The sequence below is a fragment of the Marmota monax genome, unplaced genomic scaffold (genome assembly GCF_021218885.2).
Source record: "Marmota monax isolate L192 unplaced genomic scaffold, Marmota_monax_Labrador192_F-V1.1 WCK01_AAM20220418_F8-fsc00077, whole genome shotgun sequence".
In the NCBI taxonomy this organism is placed as follows: domain Eukaryota; kingdom Metazoa; phylum Chordata; class Mammalia; order Rodentia; family Sciuridae; genus Marmota; species Marmota monax.
In genome coordinates, this window is record NW_026694610.1 from 2,578,322 (window position 1) to 2,596,183 (window position 17,862).

The 17,862-nt window shown below is 36.0% G+C and overlaps 1 protein-coding gene across 1 annotated transcript in view; it reads left to right on the forward strand.

Moving 5' to 3' along the window:
- Positions 1–7,206: 7,206 nt before the first annotated feature.
- Ranbp3l (RAN binding protein 3 like) overlaps positions 7,207–17,862 on the forward strand; it is a 54,226-nt gene continuing 43,570 nt past the window's right edge. Inside the window, exon 1 of the mRNA XM_046422265.2 lies at positions 7,207–7,795. Within this exon, the coding sequence (XP_046278221.1) occupies positions 7,711–7,795 (85 nt within the window). The 5' untranslated portion in view covers positions 7,207–7,710. The remainder of the gene's footprint in view (positions 7,796–17,862) is intronic.

Genomic DNA, 17,862 nt, shown 5'->3' on the forward strand with positions numbered 1-17,862 from the left:
AGTGTACAAGACATTGTTTCATATAAAATTTTCGGTACAGTTTGTGTCAGAAAGAAAATAGATAAAACATAAGAAAATATTTGAAGTAGTGTTTTCCAAATTGATGAAAGATATCAAATCATTGGTTCATAAGTGCTGTGAACCTTAAGCAGAATGAGATGAAGAAAATCATACTTATTTACATTTTCATTAAACTGATGAAAATCAAAGAGAAAGAGAAAATCTTAAAAGATTCCAGAAAAAAAATGAGAGATTGCCTTCAAAGGTGCAACAATAAAGCAGACATTTTTTTCCCCCTCAGAAATATTGGGAGCCAGAAGCAATGTAGCGGCTTCTTCAAAGCCATAATTTTTTTTTTTTTTAAAAAGTGTCAACCAAAAATTTTCCATGTGGCTAAAAAATATTCCAAAGTAAATATAAATAGATATATTTTCAAAAAACTATGTATCAGGAAATAGGTGTTGGGCAGACACTCCACAATGTCTGCTTCAGAATGAATAAGTCTTGGAAAGTAACATCTGATAGATATTTGTAATGAATATGAACATACACATGTGTCTGAAGATGAATATAAGGGGTCCCATTTTCTCTCTCTTCTTTAACATGATTCAGGTCATTACAGGTGATCTGTGCGGCCTTGCAGATAACTTATATGGAGGAGCTTGGAGCAGTGCATATCAAGTAGCAAACTTGCATATTACTGTCATGCAAATTGCCCAAGGTCCCAGCTGGTCAGTGAAGAAGCAGGTAGACCTTCTTAGACTGACCTTTCATGCTTCACCTTGTTCACACACCTTTGCTTTTTTTCTCTGATTTCTTTGAGATTTTCTTGAGACCGATGGCCCAACACCTTTATTGGGGTTCAGGGCATTACCCAGATTTCCCACGGGGAGTTCTAGTTGACGAGTTTAAAGTAAGCAGATATGAGTCCCAGGAGGTCATTCTGGGACTGAAAGATGATTACTGGTTATGTGACATACCTGCACAGTCCGCATGGGAGGTGTGGCGGGGGTATCCATAGGGCCAGTCAAGTAGGTTGTGTCTAGGTGTTCTATAGCGAAGTGGTTACCAGAGAGCAGTTGTATAAGGCAGATGGGTTGATTGAGCACATTGAGGAACCAGAGGGTGAAGGATTGGTATGGAGTTGTAAATTGTGTCAACTGGGCCCTGCTTCTGATACAAAAAGGTTAAACTTATATTCAAAATAGATGCTCAGGTAACATAAACCTACAAGAAGTCACTATAGTCTTTTTAAAGTTTCTATTTAAGATTCAAATCTACACACATTTACTTTTTTTTTTAATGCTGACAATGAAAAAGTACTTGTTTGATGATGTTGCTGGTGTTTGTAATATACAGAATAGGGCAGCAGAAAAACGTACTGGTAGTGTTATCTAATTTTGCTAATAATACAGTTTTAGGTTTCAGAGTTCCTGGGAGAGCTTTACGCTTCCATTATTTAAAAGGGAACTTAAAGGTGCAGAAGTGAACAGTTGACTTTTTTCCTTGAATTTATCCTCCACCACTATGGTTACTACAGCTGGATCCCTGAAACCATGAGAGGATGGCTATATTCTGACCCTTCCACCTTCTTTAAGCTCAGTCACTCTGGGTCCACACTGAGCAAGGAGTAGCTTCAATGGCTGGTATTGCTGCCACTGCTCAGAGAGCCTCCACACAGTCCCAGGATTTCCCACCTGCAGCTCACTAGGTGCTCTTGTTATTTAAAGCTGAAGATCATTGTCTAAGCAGCAACAACACATTCTCCCATGCCAATAGTGAATGCCAGGGAGATGAGTGGTGTGTGTGTGTGTGTGTGTGTGTGTACACATTTATATATCTCTAGGCTAGGAGGCAAAAAGTACTGAAGTAGCCAATATTTATTGAGAGTTGTGGTCAGCCTCCAAAGTAACAAGTGGCATTACAGAGTTTATAGGTATCTGTCTTTAATGCTCCACCACGAAACTAAATTTGGATTAAAAATTCTTCCATCATTGAAAAAGCAACCTCTTCTGATCTGAATTTTTGTTGAAATCCTCACAGTGTGATGGTATTAGGAGGTAGGGCCTTTGGGAGGTCACAAGGGTGGATCCCCATGGATGGGATTAGTGTCCTCATACAAGGAACTCAGGGATACCTCTTTTCACTATGTGAGGATATGATGAGAACACAGTAGTCTGCCACCTAGAAGAGAGCCCTTAATCAGAACTTGACCATGCTGTTACCCTGATCTCAGACTTCCAGTGTCTAGCACTGTGAAAAAAAAAAAATTGTTGTTGTTGTTGTTTAAAAACCACAGTATATGGATGTTTGTTATAGAAGCCCAAACTAAGACACAATCTAATTACATTTTAGAAATAGAATTGACAAAATAGTAATAAAATCAGAAACATAATGTGTAAAAAAAATATTCATGCAATTGAGAGGTGAAACTACTGCTTTGTTCTCTTCAAATGAGTGTGACATCTTCATGTAAGATTCGGCGATGGATGTCTCTGAACTTGATGGCCATATACTTTTGCCAGCAATAAATGTTTGAGAAGTATCCTGGATGGGTTTTTATTGTTGTTGTTGCTTATAAATCATACTCACATATTGCCATAGTAATGTATTTTGAATTATGACACTTTCTATCTTTGTATGAAAAACACAGGGAGTAAAAAGCTATATTTTAAAAAGGAAATTTTAAGAGTTTCTCTCCACACTCTAAAAAATAATCTAGTATTTTGTCATATCCTTTCAATCAGATTCATTAAGAGTAATTAAATTTTAAATTCTTTATTATAAATTTATTATAGAAATTTCAAAAATATAAAAAGTAGATATGAAAGTATAATAAAACCCACTATACTCATTACTTACGTGTATTTACTGCTGTATGGTCCGTCTTATTTCTCCTATACCTCCATATCTCCCTTTCCAATATTATTTTGAAGCAAACACTAGATATGGAATTATTTTATTTTCAATACATTAAAGTTATATTATACTCCATCTAGTTACAAAAAAACGAATATGAGTGAAAGAAGACATAGAGAAGGAAGGGAGAAGAGAAATGGTAGGAACAAAGACCCAACTAAGGATGCAGGGTATGAGAAAGGGAAGAAGTAACACAGGTTGGTTATTGTTTTATTCTTTTAAATATAAATTCAAATAAAGTAGCAAGTTTGACTTTGTGCAAGTTTATTTGCTCTAATTTTAAAAAGACCCCAGTTAGTGCATATTTACCTTCAGAGAGTTCTGTTCTGCCTCAAACCCATGGGTCCTGATGACTGTGCATTTCAAACACTTCTAGATGCTATTCAGAGCCAGGATTATTTGATCCTTCCCAGATGGTGAATATTTTGGAATCAGAACCATTATACTCTGGGTTTCCTTGCCACTAAAACAAAGTAAAAGGGCATTTTTCTGAACTTAGGTGTTATTTTGTTTAAACTCTGGCTAAAAGACTTCAATAAATGTAGAAAGAATGTAAAGCTGTGGAAGAGTAAATACCACCATACAGCAACAAGTTTCAACCATAGGAGGATAATTGGGTAAATTTCCTACCTCCTCAAAAAAAAGCTCCCTTACTAACTGACCCTGGACTCTGCTGACCTCCAGGGGGAGCCCTGTGGCAACAGAATCTAAGACTCCTCAGCAGAAGGGTCAAAATTAGTTTGAATTGCAACTGCATTATTTACTGAATGGGGCAATGTTTCTGATAACTGAAACACAAATGTTGATATTCAATGGATTAAAGACCAATGTTAGCAATTACAGATGATGATAATGGGAATTGAGTCAATTGTATTACCTGGGAAACTCTATAAGCTAATAACTTACAGTAACGTGACTACTGCAGCACAGAAGTCTACCTTTATGGGCGCATTATGATATACATGTTACATAAAGCCAATTGAGATCCTAAAGCCCAACATCCTCATCCACGATGTCTTTGGTTGCTGTATTAAGGAAGAGTGATTTGTGGGGGAGAAAAAAACAAACAAACACTACCTACTATTGTTTGACACAAAGGATCAAGGGATCTGTTACTTAAAATCAACAGAAAATGCCATCTTGACACTAAATCATCAGACTTCGACGACAATAATCATTTAGTAATGCTAATTGCACTTTGGGAATCATATTAAGGCTCAGCCCAAGGGCTCCGGTATTCTAATCTACATTCTGTTGTGTGTCTTTTATTTTATTCTTTGAGCATAAAAGTGAAAGATGCAATTCTACTGCTTTTTACTAATATAGCACCTGTTATTCAAAATAGTCCAAAGGTTTTCAAAGAATAGATGTGCTTATAGACTATATATCATGAATATGTTCAAAACAGGCAGGTTACTAAGCAAGCAAAATTACTTGTTTACTAGAGTCAAATGCATATGTTCTCCTTTTGTAAATATGATTCAACTGAGTCAAAACCATCCTATGAACTCATTACCATTTAGATTATTAAGCCAAATACTATGATGTTTGATATAAATTCTAATCATAAAATAGCATTTTCAAGTTCTACCCTCAAAGTGCTAGCTGCTAAGATTGATTATCTGTGACATGTCATGTCCCTGTACACTTTTGGGAATACAAAGACACAGGTTGAACAGATAGGATATGGCAAAGAAGGAAGAACTCAGATTAAGGAAAGCAGTGGTGTCCTTTGGAAAGGGGCTGGTCACAGAGTGTTGATGTGGGAACAAGGTTTGCTTTATAGGATTCTAATTTAGTTTTAGTCAAATTATGAGTTAAAAAATATTGATGGTTATTGACATGTTTCTTGATCCAACCAGACTTCTGCATTCTGACTTCTTTTTTTAAATTTTTTTTTAGTATTTATTTTTTAGTTGTACTTGAACACAATACCTTCTATTTTATTTATTTATTTTTATGTGGTGCTGAGGATCAAACCCAGAGCCTTGCACATGCTAGGTGATCATCCTACTGGTGAGCCACAACTCCAGCCCCACATTCTGACTTCTTTACAGGTGAAAAAGTAACGCACAGTAGGCCCATTGTGATCTAACTTGGTGGTGTTTCTGAAGGTAAGTAGAGGAAGAGGGAGGAAGTGGGAGTAACCACCCACCCCGCTGTGACTGATACACTGAATGTCACTTTACACACTCCTGCGACACATAGGCACACAGTGCACTATTGAGAGCAGGATTGCAGGGGAGATGGGTGTTTTAGCCTGAGTCAGTTGACTGTTCCTTCCCCTCTCCCTTCTTCCCCCAGCTTTACATACATGAATGAATAAGAAAAATGGAGGCAGCAAGCTGGGGTTGTGATTCAGTGGCAGAGCACCTGCCTAGCTCATGTGAGGCACTGGGTTCCATTCTCAGCACCACGAAAAATAAGTAAATAAAGCAAAGGTATTGTAACCATCTATAACTAAAAAAAAAACAAAAAGCATTTTTTTGTGAAATGGAGGCACCTAAGGGTTCTTCCTTGAAAAATCAGACACGAATTAGGGTATATAGAAAGTAGTTCCCAAGCAAGATTCTTTCAAAGAGGAAACTAGATTGGAAAGGGTTAAAAAAATCAAATCAAGTATATTGTGTGGATGGATTTTTGAGTCCCAATTTGAAGAGGAAGGGAAAAAAACAAAAAACCTATGAAAGTAAATCTCTTAGACACTAAAGAAATAAGAACACTGCCTGGATATTTAATCACATTGAAGAACCATGTTAAACTATGACAGTCTTATTGTGATTATGTTTTTTTAATATTTTTTTTATTTATAGGTGGACACAATATCTTTTTTTAAATTTTTATGTGGTCCTGAGGATTGAACCCAGTGCCTCACGCATGCTAGGCGAGCGCTCTATCTCTAAGCTACAATCCCAGTCATGATTATGTTTTTTAAAGTCTTCTTGTCTTAAAAATACATACTGAAATATTTATGAATTTGGTGATGTCTGGTTGCTTCTAGTCCTGTGGTGCAGTGAAGAGGGAGAGGAAAACGCCCAGATTTGAGACAGGATTGTGAGTTGGCAATTATTGAATCCCAGTAATGGGTGCACAGGGCTTATTATGCTATTCTGTTTATATGTTTTAACAATCTTTCACTAGCTAACATTTTTTTTCAATCCTTTTCTCTCAAGGACTGGCTTATAGTTCTGTGGGCTCTTTACCTATATAATAATATGCTTATTAGTGACGTCCAAAACAATCAACAAAAAATTGATTGCTTTATGTTATTCAGGAAGAAAATACCCTCAGCTTCCACCATGACTTTTTGTACAGGACGAGATGAATATCAGTCATTTAAAGTGGAAACTCTGGGTCTCTAATAAATAACGGGATTCTTTCCAAGTAGCAACACACTTCTATAACTTGTTACACTGTGATGGAGTTAAAACTGCAGTGGATAGGTTCTTAAAACAATAAAAGCATTTTGATAAATCATAGGCACCATAAAAAAAAAACAGTCACACATTTCATAAAGTATCCTTGGGGAATTGTTAATCATCTCAAAGTAAAATGAGGGCACCTACCCAGATCTGGCTTGGACATAACCTTCTCAGAGAGTGTCAAGTTTTGCACCCATTTCCAAATATGCATGGGAAGCTGCAGGGTACAGACTTTGAGGCTAAACAGCTCTGTCATTATTACTGCCTACTACCTCCTTGCTGGCTTCACAAAGAGCTGTGAATCCTAAAGGCCAGGATCTACCAGCATTCATTACAACTTCAGTTCAATTAAAGGTGTTTGGGTTTATGTTTTGCAACAGTAATGAAACAGCAAGCACAAGAAAACACTTGTCTTATGACCTAGAAATAGCAATAGAGAGTCTAAGGGGCAAACAAAGATAAGTTTCTGGAAAAATCGTGTTTTGTGTGTTTATTTTTCTTCCAGAACTCCAAATAGTTGCGTTGGCAGGGAGTCTGCCCTCTCCTGAAGACTAGGAGGTGTTTACAGAAATCGAAAGTTCCAGCAGTATATTTCCATGAGCTCATTACGAGTTCCAGTTGTACCTTTTAGGTTTCACATGTAGAAAAGAATATCCATGCAAGATAAACCCTGTTTTCAGCTTGTGTTTTAATTACAAACAAAGGACTGGAAGTCAGAGATTTAATTACTGTAACAGCAGTAATCACCAAATTCATAATTAGAATCCCTGCTCTGGTCACCATTATTCAAAGCAGGCCACTTCTGGCCTGCCTCTCTATGCTAATCAGCCTAGTCCCTTGGCTCCTCCTCCTTCCAGTCTCCTTTAAGAACTGTACAAGTCCAGCTGTCACTGAGGGCAACTCAGACTAGGCACAGGCTTAGGAATCCCACTTGATTTAACACTGCACCACTTTTTACCTTACTCTAGCAGTCATCTCTAAGTACCGAAGAAATTGGATTTCACATCAGCAGACAAGAATTACCAAACTTACCAAAACTGTAATCTGTTAGAAATAGTGACTTTGCAGGATTTTAGACTACAAGAGAAGAAAGTTTCATTTTGCTTTGAAGTGAAGGGACTAAGTCTCATTTTTAGCCAAATGAACTGGCACCATTTTATGTAGAGAAGTAACATTGGTAAATATTTATTTCAGGAGTCATGACTTGGAAAAACTTGGAAGTTTATTAGCAGAGTAAATGTTTTACACACAAGCCAGGATCTGCGTGTACCTGTGGTTCTGGGTGCCTTCTGGGGACCAGTGTAGGTGACGGGCTGGGGGAAGGAAATGCCCTAGGCAATTCTCCAGCCACAGCTAGACTGCTGGTACCATGTCTACCACACAAAGGAAGGGCAGCAGCCACCTGTTCACCAGTCCGAGCACCTGTCACCTGCAGGAGGATCAGCGACAGCAAGGTGAGTCTGTCTGGCTAATGAGTTCTATGCTCTGTGACTTTCTGTCCATTTTCATTTCCAGAAGAATGGTGGGCTGATGCAGTATCTGTACAGTCTTGTAAAATGATGTACAATCTTGCATCTTTCAACTCGCAGAGAAGGTATAATGATGAGGCATAATCATGGGTTAACTTGGATTCTCTATTGAGTTTCAAAGTATCATCATGAACTGGGAGACCATGAGATCGCATGTTCCTTGGAAACTTATGTGCTTCTATTCACTGTCAGTTTTTAAAAGTCTGCTAGTTTTCTTTTTGTTTGTTTGTTTGTTTTTTAATTCAAAATACCCATGCAGGCAAGGCTCAATTGGCTCCAGGATGGTTTTATCTGAGAGTAGGTTTAAAGTTAGCTTGGAACTGTCTCCCTGTGTCATCACAGTGCACACAGTGGACAAAGTGGCACACTTGTGAGCTTTAAGACTAACTTTTTCTGGATCTCTGACTGATTCATATGTAAAAACTATATATGAATACATAAATATTGTCGATTCTTTCCTTTTTATGGTGCAGAAACAGCTGGAAATGAACTGGGAAAAGTGTTATGTTTCACTTGATGGGCACTTATTCAGAACTAAACTACCCCACCTCTCAGCCATTTTCACCAACAGTCTTTTTAAAATTTCAAATCCATTGCCCACCCAGCTGCACTAGTTAGTGGCAGAGGATTGACATGAATAGACAAGATGATTCTTCCAATCCACTCTATCAGAAACATCAAGGACACTTGTGGGAAGGCTGGGTGCTCCCAGGGGTGACATCATCGTCTCCCAGAGGTGAAGGATATACCAGACATTTCTAACTTCTCCTCAGAAGCTGTGATGGATCTGTTTACATATGGATCCGGGCTAGGAGCTCTTCATTTATTTTCCTCTAGATACAGTTTTAGATTTCGGTGAGATAAAGAATGGTGATTGATGGCCAAAACCTCCCCCTTCCAAGGTGGTGTCTGTGTGCTAACATTTATGTGACAGTGTCCAGCCACCTCTGTGTATGAATGCTGGAGCTGTACAGAGTGACTTCATCACACTGTGCGAGGCTTAGCACAGTGTGGGTAGGAAATATTTCATGTTAAATGAAGATAATGTGAAGTTTTTAGGTCACGCTAGACCATTAAGCCTAAATTAAATTATTTTGAACAAAGTGCCTTAGAGTGTGAAGCCCTGAAGTGCACTGGGGTTTAGGCATGGCTCTGTAAAAAGTTTTTCTTCTTCTATTAGTAGATAACCCTAGTTTATCACAGGCTTTTTGTTTGTTTATTTGCTATTCATTTTGTTCAAAATGTTTAAAACTACCCCACCCCTGGCAATTGCTGATTGAATTTTTATTTTATAAGATTTGGTGAGGGGAGAATAAAGCATCTGATAAAAAAAAATCCCCTGTCACCCCACCACCTGAAGATATGTTATTCTCAACATTTTAATGTCTACTCTTCTAGCTTTTTCTTTTATGCACATGTATAAATCTATATTGCTTGTTTTTTAAAAATAAAAATAGACATTTTGTACACAGTGCTTTGTAGACTGCTTTTTCTTTTAACAACATGATGACCAAATTCCCAATTGCCTGCACCAGGCTCAATTGGCTCCAGGATAGTTTTATCTGAGAGTAGGTTTAAAGTTTTTCTTCTTCAACCTTATTTTTAATGGTTGCATACTATTCCTTCACATGGATGAAGCAAAAATCCCTTAGGCGATTCCCTACTGTTAGACATTGCATTTATTTCTAATTCTTCACTATTATAATTAACACAGCATTGAACCTGAATGAGTGACTAGAAATTTGTTTTGATATAGGATTATTTTCTTGGGTGAAAGTCTTAGAGGTAGAATTGTATCTTCAAAGTATTGAGCTTTCTTTAAACTTTTCTTTTTTTCTTAATTATTTTAATTAATGAACTTATTTTTGGTCAAATAGTTTTCCAATAAGCAGTGAAGGGATATGCTTTCAGTAATACTGGGCAATGTTTTACAAATTCTTTCCCAATTTTGTAAGTGGAAACTAATATCTGTCCTGTTGTTTTAATTTAAGGCAGTCTGTCTTGGTAGGTTCTCTTTTACTCCCATATCCAGAGAAACCTGGAAATATCATTATGAAGACACAGTTCCAAAAATACCAACAAGACTAGAAGTCTGGTTTTCTTTTTCAGACTGAAACTTTTTGCTTAGAATGTTTTGAAAGCAACCATGTTCTTCTACGGCTGAGCCTCAAAAATATCTGCCCACATAAACCACAATTCATGGAGTTGTGAAGCATTGACTGCTACACAAAAAGTCATCTGGAGATCTGAGTTGTCAAGTGACGCTGGGTAGTGTTTGCTCTGCTGTTAAATAGCTTTCCAGTGACTGGAATTTAAAGTTTACATTTATTTCAGTCCTGGAGTTTAAAAGTAGTCATTCAGTGCAGTAACCCTGATTTTTTCTCCAAGTTATATTTACACCTTGCTATTATGCAGAGGTCAGCAAAGGTCCATGGAAGCAAAGCCATTTTGTTTGAGAAGGAGGTCTGGCTGTAGGTTTGATCAAGGAAGCACCCTGGGGTCCTGGCTTTGGCTTCTCCTAGTTAAATCTTCCAGCCCCCTTATTTGGCACACAGACTATGATCAACTGACAGTTAACTCTTCTGAAGAGCTTCTATACATACGTGTTTTCTAACCCTCCATGCTGTATGTCAAAGTGCCTATGTTAATTCCAAGGTATTTGACAATTTCCACCTAGTTATTCACAAAAGTGTACTTTTTTGATTGGCCACATAAATAAAAGTCATTTATTCTCCAGCAATTATGTGACAACAACTATGTGCAAAGAATTGTGCCTATTGCTGGTTGTGTAAATGGAACTACGTCTGCTAAGCCATGATTTCCTGTCTTCAATACATTGACATTTCATGGCCACAGATGCTGTATTTGTCCAGAATAGAAATCTAGGAAGTGCCTTTCCTACTGGTTGCTGTCTTGTAGCTTCTTCTGTAATATTCCAAACCCATTTACCTAGGATGTTGATCCTGTGATCTCCTTTGACTATTAATATGTATGTCTACAAACCTCAGCAAAGCTCTTTACACAGTTCATGTACTAGGCAGGCAACTACCCTCATGCTTTACAGTGCTTTATTTTTTTAAAGTGGTTTCAAATACATTATCTCATTTAATTCTTGCAACAACCAGATGAAATGTGTGTCACAGTTCTCTAGAGAAACAGAACTAATCGTGAGTGTGTGTGGCAGGGGAGGAATTTATTTTATGGGATTGATTGACACAATTACGGAGGTGGCAAGTCCATACGCTGCAGTATGGGCTAACAGGCTGGGGAGATCCAGGCAGAGCCAATATTACGGTTAGACAATGTTACAATTGAAGCATAGTCTTCATTACTCTGGAAGGTCAGTTAGACAATGTTACAATTGAAGCATAGTCTTCATTACTCTGGAAGGTCAGTCTTCTAGTTCTATTCAGGCCTTCAACTGATACATGAGGTCCATTCACATTGTGGAGGGCAATCTGCTTGACTCAAAGTTTACCAATTTAAATATGAATCTTATCCCAAACACCTTCACTGAAACATCCAAAATGTAGATTAACTCTCTAGGTAATGTGGCCCAGACGAGTGGACACATAAAATCAACCATTCCAGATAGGTATCATTAGCCTCACTTTTAAGGATGTAGATACTAGGGATCTTCAAGATCAAGTGAATTTTCCAAGATTTGGCAGTTATTAAGATTTGGTTACAATGTTCATTCTGCTATACACAGCTATTTCATAAAATCTATGATCCTAAGTTTACAATGTGTTTTTGTTTGTTTGTTTGTTTGTTTGTTTTATATCAGAGAAACTCAAGCAGGTACTCAAGCTGCCTTGGAATTCTTCCTGATTTTCTTTGCTCTGATACCAATTCTCTGACACTAATTCTCTGAGTGTCCTATAATTCAGCTTAATTTGACACTATCCAGAATCAGGCAAGACCCCCTGCAACTTAAGGACTCAGTCTCAAAACACTGCCCCATTTTAGACATGACACCAGCCACAAACTTCAGGTGTCCCAAGCCACCTGCACTTCTGCCAGGGCAAACACAAAAAGGCTTCCCACAAGCCCCTCAGATTTGATAATTCTCTAGAATGATTCACAGAATTCAGGAATGTTCTGTACTTAATGATTAGCATTTATTATAAAGGATACAGATGAACAGCCAGATGAAGAGATGTGTAGCACAAGATCTGGAAGGTTCAGAGCAAAGAAGGTTCTGTCTCCCTGGAGTCAGGGCTCGCCACGCTCCCAGCGCATTGATGTGTTCACCTACCAGAGAGCTCCACTGAGCACAAGGTCTAAAGTTTTTATCTGGGTCTCATTTTGCAGGCATGATTGATTAAATCATTCGCCATGTGATTGAACTCAATCCCAATCCTTTTCCCCATCCCGGAGGTTGCGGGGCTGAGGCTGAAAGTTCCAACCTCTAATGGTATATGTTTGGTCTTCTTGATGTGGCAGGGCCTTCTCTTATAAAAATCTAAAGGTCCCTGTGGGTTCGCTCATTAGCATAACAAAGACACACCTATCACTGCAAAAATTCAGAGTTTCTGAAGAACTGTGCTGGGAGTGGGGATCAGGACCAAATATATTATTCATTATATCACACTTTGGCTGTGATTTTATGTATGTGCTTTGATCTGAACAAGCTTTGTTTAAGGCAGTTTCCTAAAAATCACAAATTTGGAAGACAAGAAATAAAGATTAATGTCATCAGCCATTGATTTATTCAACATGTTTCTAATGAATACCTACTATGTACCAGATGCTCTATGAGACACTGGGAATGCAAACATGATCCCTGTCCAGGTTGTTTTCTCTTTTATTACTATATAAATGTTTTTATTAGTATATGATAATTATACATAATAATAGAATTCATGGCTACATATTTGTACATGCACATGACACAACAATATAATTTGGTCACTTTCATTCCCCAGTGCTGCCCCTTTCTCTCTCTTCCTCCTGCCCCTTGGTCCCTTTACTCTACTGGTCTCCCTTCTGTTTTCATGACATCTCCCCCCAACATCCCCCAACACACACACTTCTCTCCCCTGCACCCCAGCTTCCATATATCAGAGATAACATAACCCTTGGCTTTCTGAGTTTGTCTTATTTCACTTAACATGATGCTCTCAAGTTCCATCAATTTTCCTGCAATGAGAAAATTTCATTCTTTACGGTTGAATACAACTCTGTTGTGTATACATGGCACATTTTCTTTATCCATTCATCCATTAATAGTCACCTAGGCTGGTTCCATTGTTTGGCTATTGTTAATTGTGCTTCTATAAACATGGGTATGCATGTATTACTACAGTATGTTGACTTTAATTCTTTAGGATAAATACAAAACGTAGTATAGCTGGGTCACATGGTGGTTCTATTTCTAGTCTTGAGGAATCTCCATACTGATTTCCGTAGAGGTTGCATTAATTTACAATGCCACCAACAAAATAAAAGTGATCTTTTTTTCTCCATATCTTCTCCAGCATTTATGATTGTTTTTATTCTTTTTAAATTTTTTTTTTAGTTGTTGATAGACCTTTAGTTTTTATATGCAGTGCTGAGAATTGAACCCAGTGCCTCACACATGCCAGGTGAATGTGCTACCATTGATCCACAGCTCCAGCCCTTGTTTGTATTCTTGAGTGTTGCCATTCTGATTAAAGTGAGATGAAATGTCAAGGTAGCTTTGATCTTCATTTCCATAATTGCTGAATACTGAACATTTCTTCATATATTTATTGGTCCTTTGTTTTTCTTCTTTTGAGAAATATCTGTTTAGCTCATTGTCCATTTATTGATTGGGTTATTTCTTTTTATGTAAATTTTTTTAATTCTTTACATACCCTGGATATTAATCTTCTGACAGAAAAGTAGCAAGCAAAAGTCTTCCCCCATTCTAAGGCTATCTCTTGACATTTTTGTTTCTTTTTCTGTGCAGAAGCATTTATTAATTCTTGGTATTATTTCCTGAACTTTAGAAGTCCTATTGAGAAAAGCATTGCCTAGGCCTGCCTGTATGTTGAAGTATTGATCCTACATGTTCTTACAGCACTTGATAATTCTGGATCTTTTTTTTTTTCTTCCTGGTACTAGGGATTGAACTCAGGGGCAGTTGACCACTAAGCCATATCCCCAGCCCTATTTTGTATTTTATCTAGAGACAGGATCTCACTAAGTTGGTTAATGCCTCAATGTTGCTGAGGCTGGCTTTGAACTCCGGATCCTCCTGCCTCAGCCTTTGGAGTTGCTGGGATTACAGACATGCGCCACCATGCCTGGCAATATCTGGATCACTGATCCATTTTGAATTGACTTTTGTGCAGGATGATCTAGTTTCATTTTCTATGAATGGATTTGTTTAAATTTTTTATACCATTTGTTTAAAAGACTCTTTTTTTTTTCCAGAGTGTTTTTTGCACCTTTGTCAAAGATCAGATGACCGTATCTTTATGGGTTTGTCTCTGTGTCTTCTGTTCTGCTCCATTGGTTTATATGTCTGGTTTGGCCAGTATCACATAAACCATAAAGCTGTTCCTATAGCTCTGTAGTATAATTTAAAGTTGGATATTGTGATGCCTCCAGCATTTCTTTTTCTTTTTTGGCTTAGAATTACTTTGACTATTCTAGATCTTTTATTCTTCCAAATAAATTTTAGTACTTTTTTTTAGTTCTGTAAAGAATATTGATTCTGCCTATAGATAAATATGGGAAGTCTTTCCATCTTCTAGTGTTTTCTTCAATTTATTTCTTTGGTGTTCCATCATTTTCATTGTAGAAGTCGTTCACCTCCTCAGATTTATTTTAGTTTTTTTTTTTTTGAAGCTATGGTAATAGAATTGTTTTCCTTATTTATGTTTCACTGAATTCATTAGTGCTGTATAGGAAAGCTATTGATTTTTGCATGTTGATTTTGTATACTTCAAGGTATTTTCTAGTATGTGTTTGCTGAGGTATTCAGTAATAAGAAATGAGGTACTAATTCTCTTTGAACTCTTTGGGTGGAATAAAATTTCATTTGATTCCATAAACCTCTAGCTTTGCTGTATTTATTATCATTCTTCATGTTTTAGTCACTGCTTTTGAGGAGTTTGCAAGGCACTACACCTAGCTTAGAACTATGTAAACATGAATTTAAAGTATAAGTAGTGCCCATGTTCTATGTCATCAAATTTGCTTGAATCTAAACCACAAAACACAAACTATACTTAGATTGTTGTGAGTGCATAATTTCCTTAAGTGTTTTCTGTGGATATTCATGAATACATTTAATTTCAAATATGTAGAAAATGTAAGCACCGAGGAATAAATATATAGGCATGAAAATAGGAATCTAATAGTTATTATAAAAATAATGCATTTTATATGAAAAATAACAAGAAAAACTGTTTTACTTTTCAAAATAGATTTGTATTAGATTTCACTTCTGTGATCCTAAACTAGTGTTGCTGAGTATACAACCTGACATCTTTGGGGTGACACATAATTAAAATGGACTGGGATTATATTTCCGTTTTTCTTTCACTAAAAGGGAGCCTCAATGAGGTGCCAATGAGTTTTGGTCTATCTACAAAGTCATTATTGGCATTTATGGAGTAATTGGTAGAGACAAATATAGAACAATTAGAAAAAGGAGAAATCATATCTCTAAACTATTAGACTTGATCATATTCAAGCTCATACACAGTAGAGAAATTCTTTCCATAATAAGCTTCCTTAACAGATGGTACATATGTGAGGATTTAATGTTACAGACTTCAGTTTTTCAAGGTGAAAAGAGTTCTGCAGAAAGGTTGTACAACCATGGGAATATAGTTAATGCTACTAAATTGTACACTTAAAAATGATCAGGATGGTAAATTTTATATACATGTATTTTTATCAGACTTAAAAAAATATTAATGTTTCCTAAGGCCATCCTAATTACAGTTTTGAAGCTAAATTTAACAAACGCAAACCAAAGTATTTCATTCTCCTATTCCTGAAAACAAGCATAGTCTGTTCATCAGTCTGGTTCCCAAAGCTATTTCTTTGAAAATATTAACAAAATTAATAAATTATCTTAATTAATAAAAATATACAAAGTATGTTACCAATATCAAGAGTGTTATAAAGGGTCTCATTACAGATCCTATAGATATCAAAGGAGTAAAATTATTGCTATTACTCCTTAAATAATAATAGTAACCCTTTAATATCTGTAGAATCTGTAATGCGGAAACATGCAGAGAAACCACAAACAAAATTCAACACTAGTTGATACACAAACCCAAAGAATTTGTAATAGAAATGAGTTTCCTCAACCTGATAAAAAATGTTTACAAAAAGGCAAGAGCTAACATCCCTTGATAATAAAAACTGAACACTTCTAAAGACAATAAGAATGTCCACTATTACCACTTATATTCAACATCATACTGGAGATCCTAGCCAGTGTACTAAGTTAAGAAAAAAAAAAAAACTGACATATTGGAAAGAGAAGAAAAACTGTCTTTATTGACATATAATTGATAGTCTATGTTGAAAAATCATAAGGAATCTATTTTAAAAAGATACTAGAACTAATAAATGCATTACCTTGTCAATATACAAAAACAATTATATTTCTATATACTAGTAAAGAAATGGAAAATTTTGAAGTGTTCTTTATAGTAAGAAAAATAAAAGAAAATGCTTATTGGTTAAGACAACAAAATATGTGCAAAGGAGAAAAAAAAACCTGTACACTTGAAACAAACATTGCAGACAGATGCTAAAGATGATTAGATTACAGAAAAGATATACTTCAAATTTATGAATGGGAAGACCAAATTGGTCTATAGTGTCAAGGCCACCGTAACAAAAATTTCAACAGACTTCCTTAAAAAAATGACAAGTGGACTTAAATTTTATAAGGAAATGCAAATAAATTAGAATAATTAATCAACCTTGAAATAAAGATCAAAGTTGATAACTTAAACATCTGTATTTCAAGCTGTAATAATCAAGAGTGTATAATATTAGTGTAAGGATGGAAAAATTGTTTATGGAACAGAGCAGGGAGTCTACAAATTGACCTATTTACAGATGATCGTACATGGTTAATTCATTCATGATTTTTGATACCTTAGTCAAAATAGGAGAATTCATTCATGGTTTTTGACTAAGGTATCAATATATCTCAGAGAGAGAAAAGGCAATCTTTTCTATTATAATACTCAGTCAAATAAACAAACATCACAAAAAAATGTACCTCAATACTAAACTCTCACAAAACTAATTTGAGATGTAATATAACACAAAAATAAATATATAAAGTTTCTAGAAGAAAACATAGGAAAATATCTTTGCCATCAGAATAGGCAGCTTTTGGTACAGACACAAAAAGCTAACCATAAAAATGAATCAATTATACTATCAATATTAAAAATATTTGCTCTTCAAAAGATATCACTAAGAAAAGACTGGGAGGAAATATTTGTGGCAAATATTAGGAAAAAGACTTGTAACCAGAATATGTTAAGAACTCTTACAACTCAATAAAAACAATTTGATTTAAAATGGGCAAATGAGGCCGGGATTGTGGTCTCAGTGGTAAAGCATTTGCCTAGCATGCATGAGGCACTGGGTTTGATTTCTGGCACCACATAAAAATAAATAAACAAATAAAGATATTGTATCCACCCACAACTAAAAAAAATATTTTTTAAAAAAGTGGCAAATGTAGATACTTCAATAAGAAGGTATACAAATGGTCAATAAGTCCATTAAAAGATACTCGACAAAATTAGTCTTCAAAGAAATGCAAAATACAACTACCATTAAGTATCAATTCATATCCACCAGAAATGGTAAAACTTAACATACTGATAATATGATGATTGGAGAAAGATGTGGTGTAGCCAGACTCAATGTTACACTAAGTGAAAAGAAGTCAAAACCAAAAGAGTACATTATGTATTATTCTATTTATATGAAAGTATAGAACAGATAAAACTAGATCAGTGATAGAAATCAGA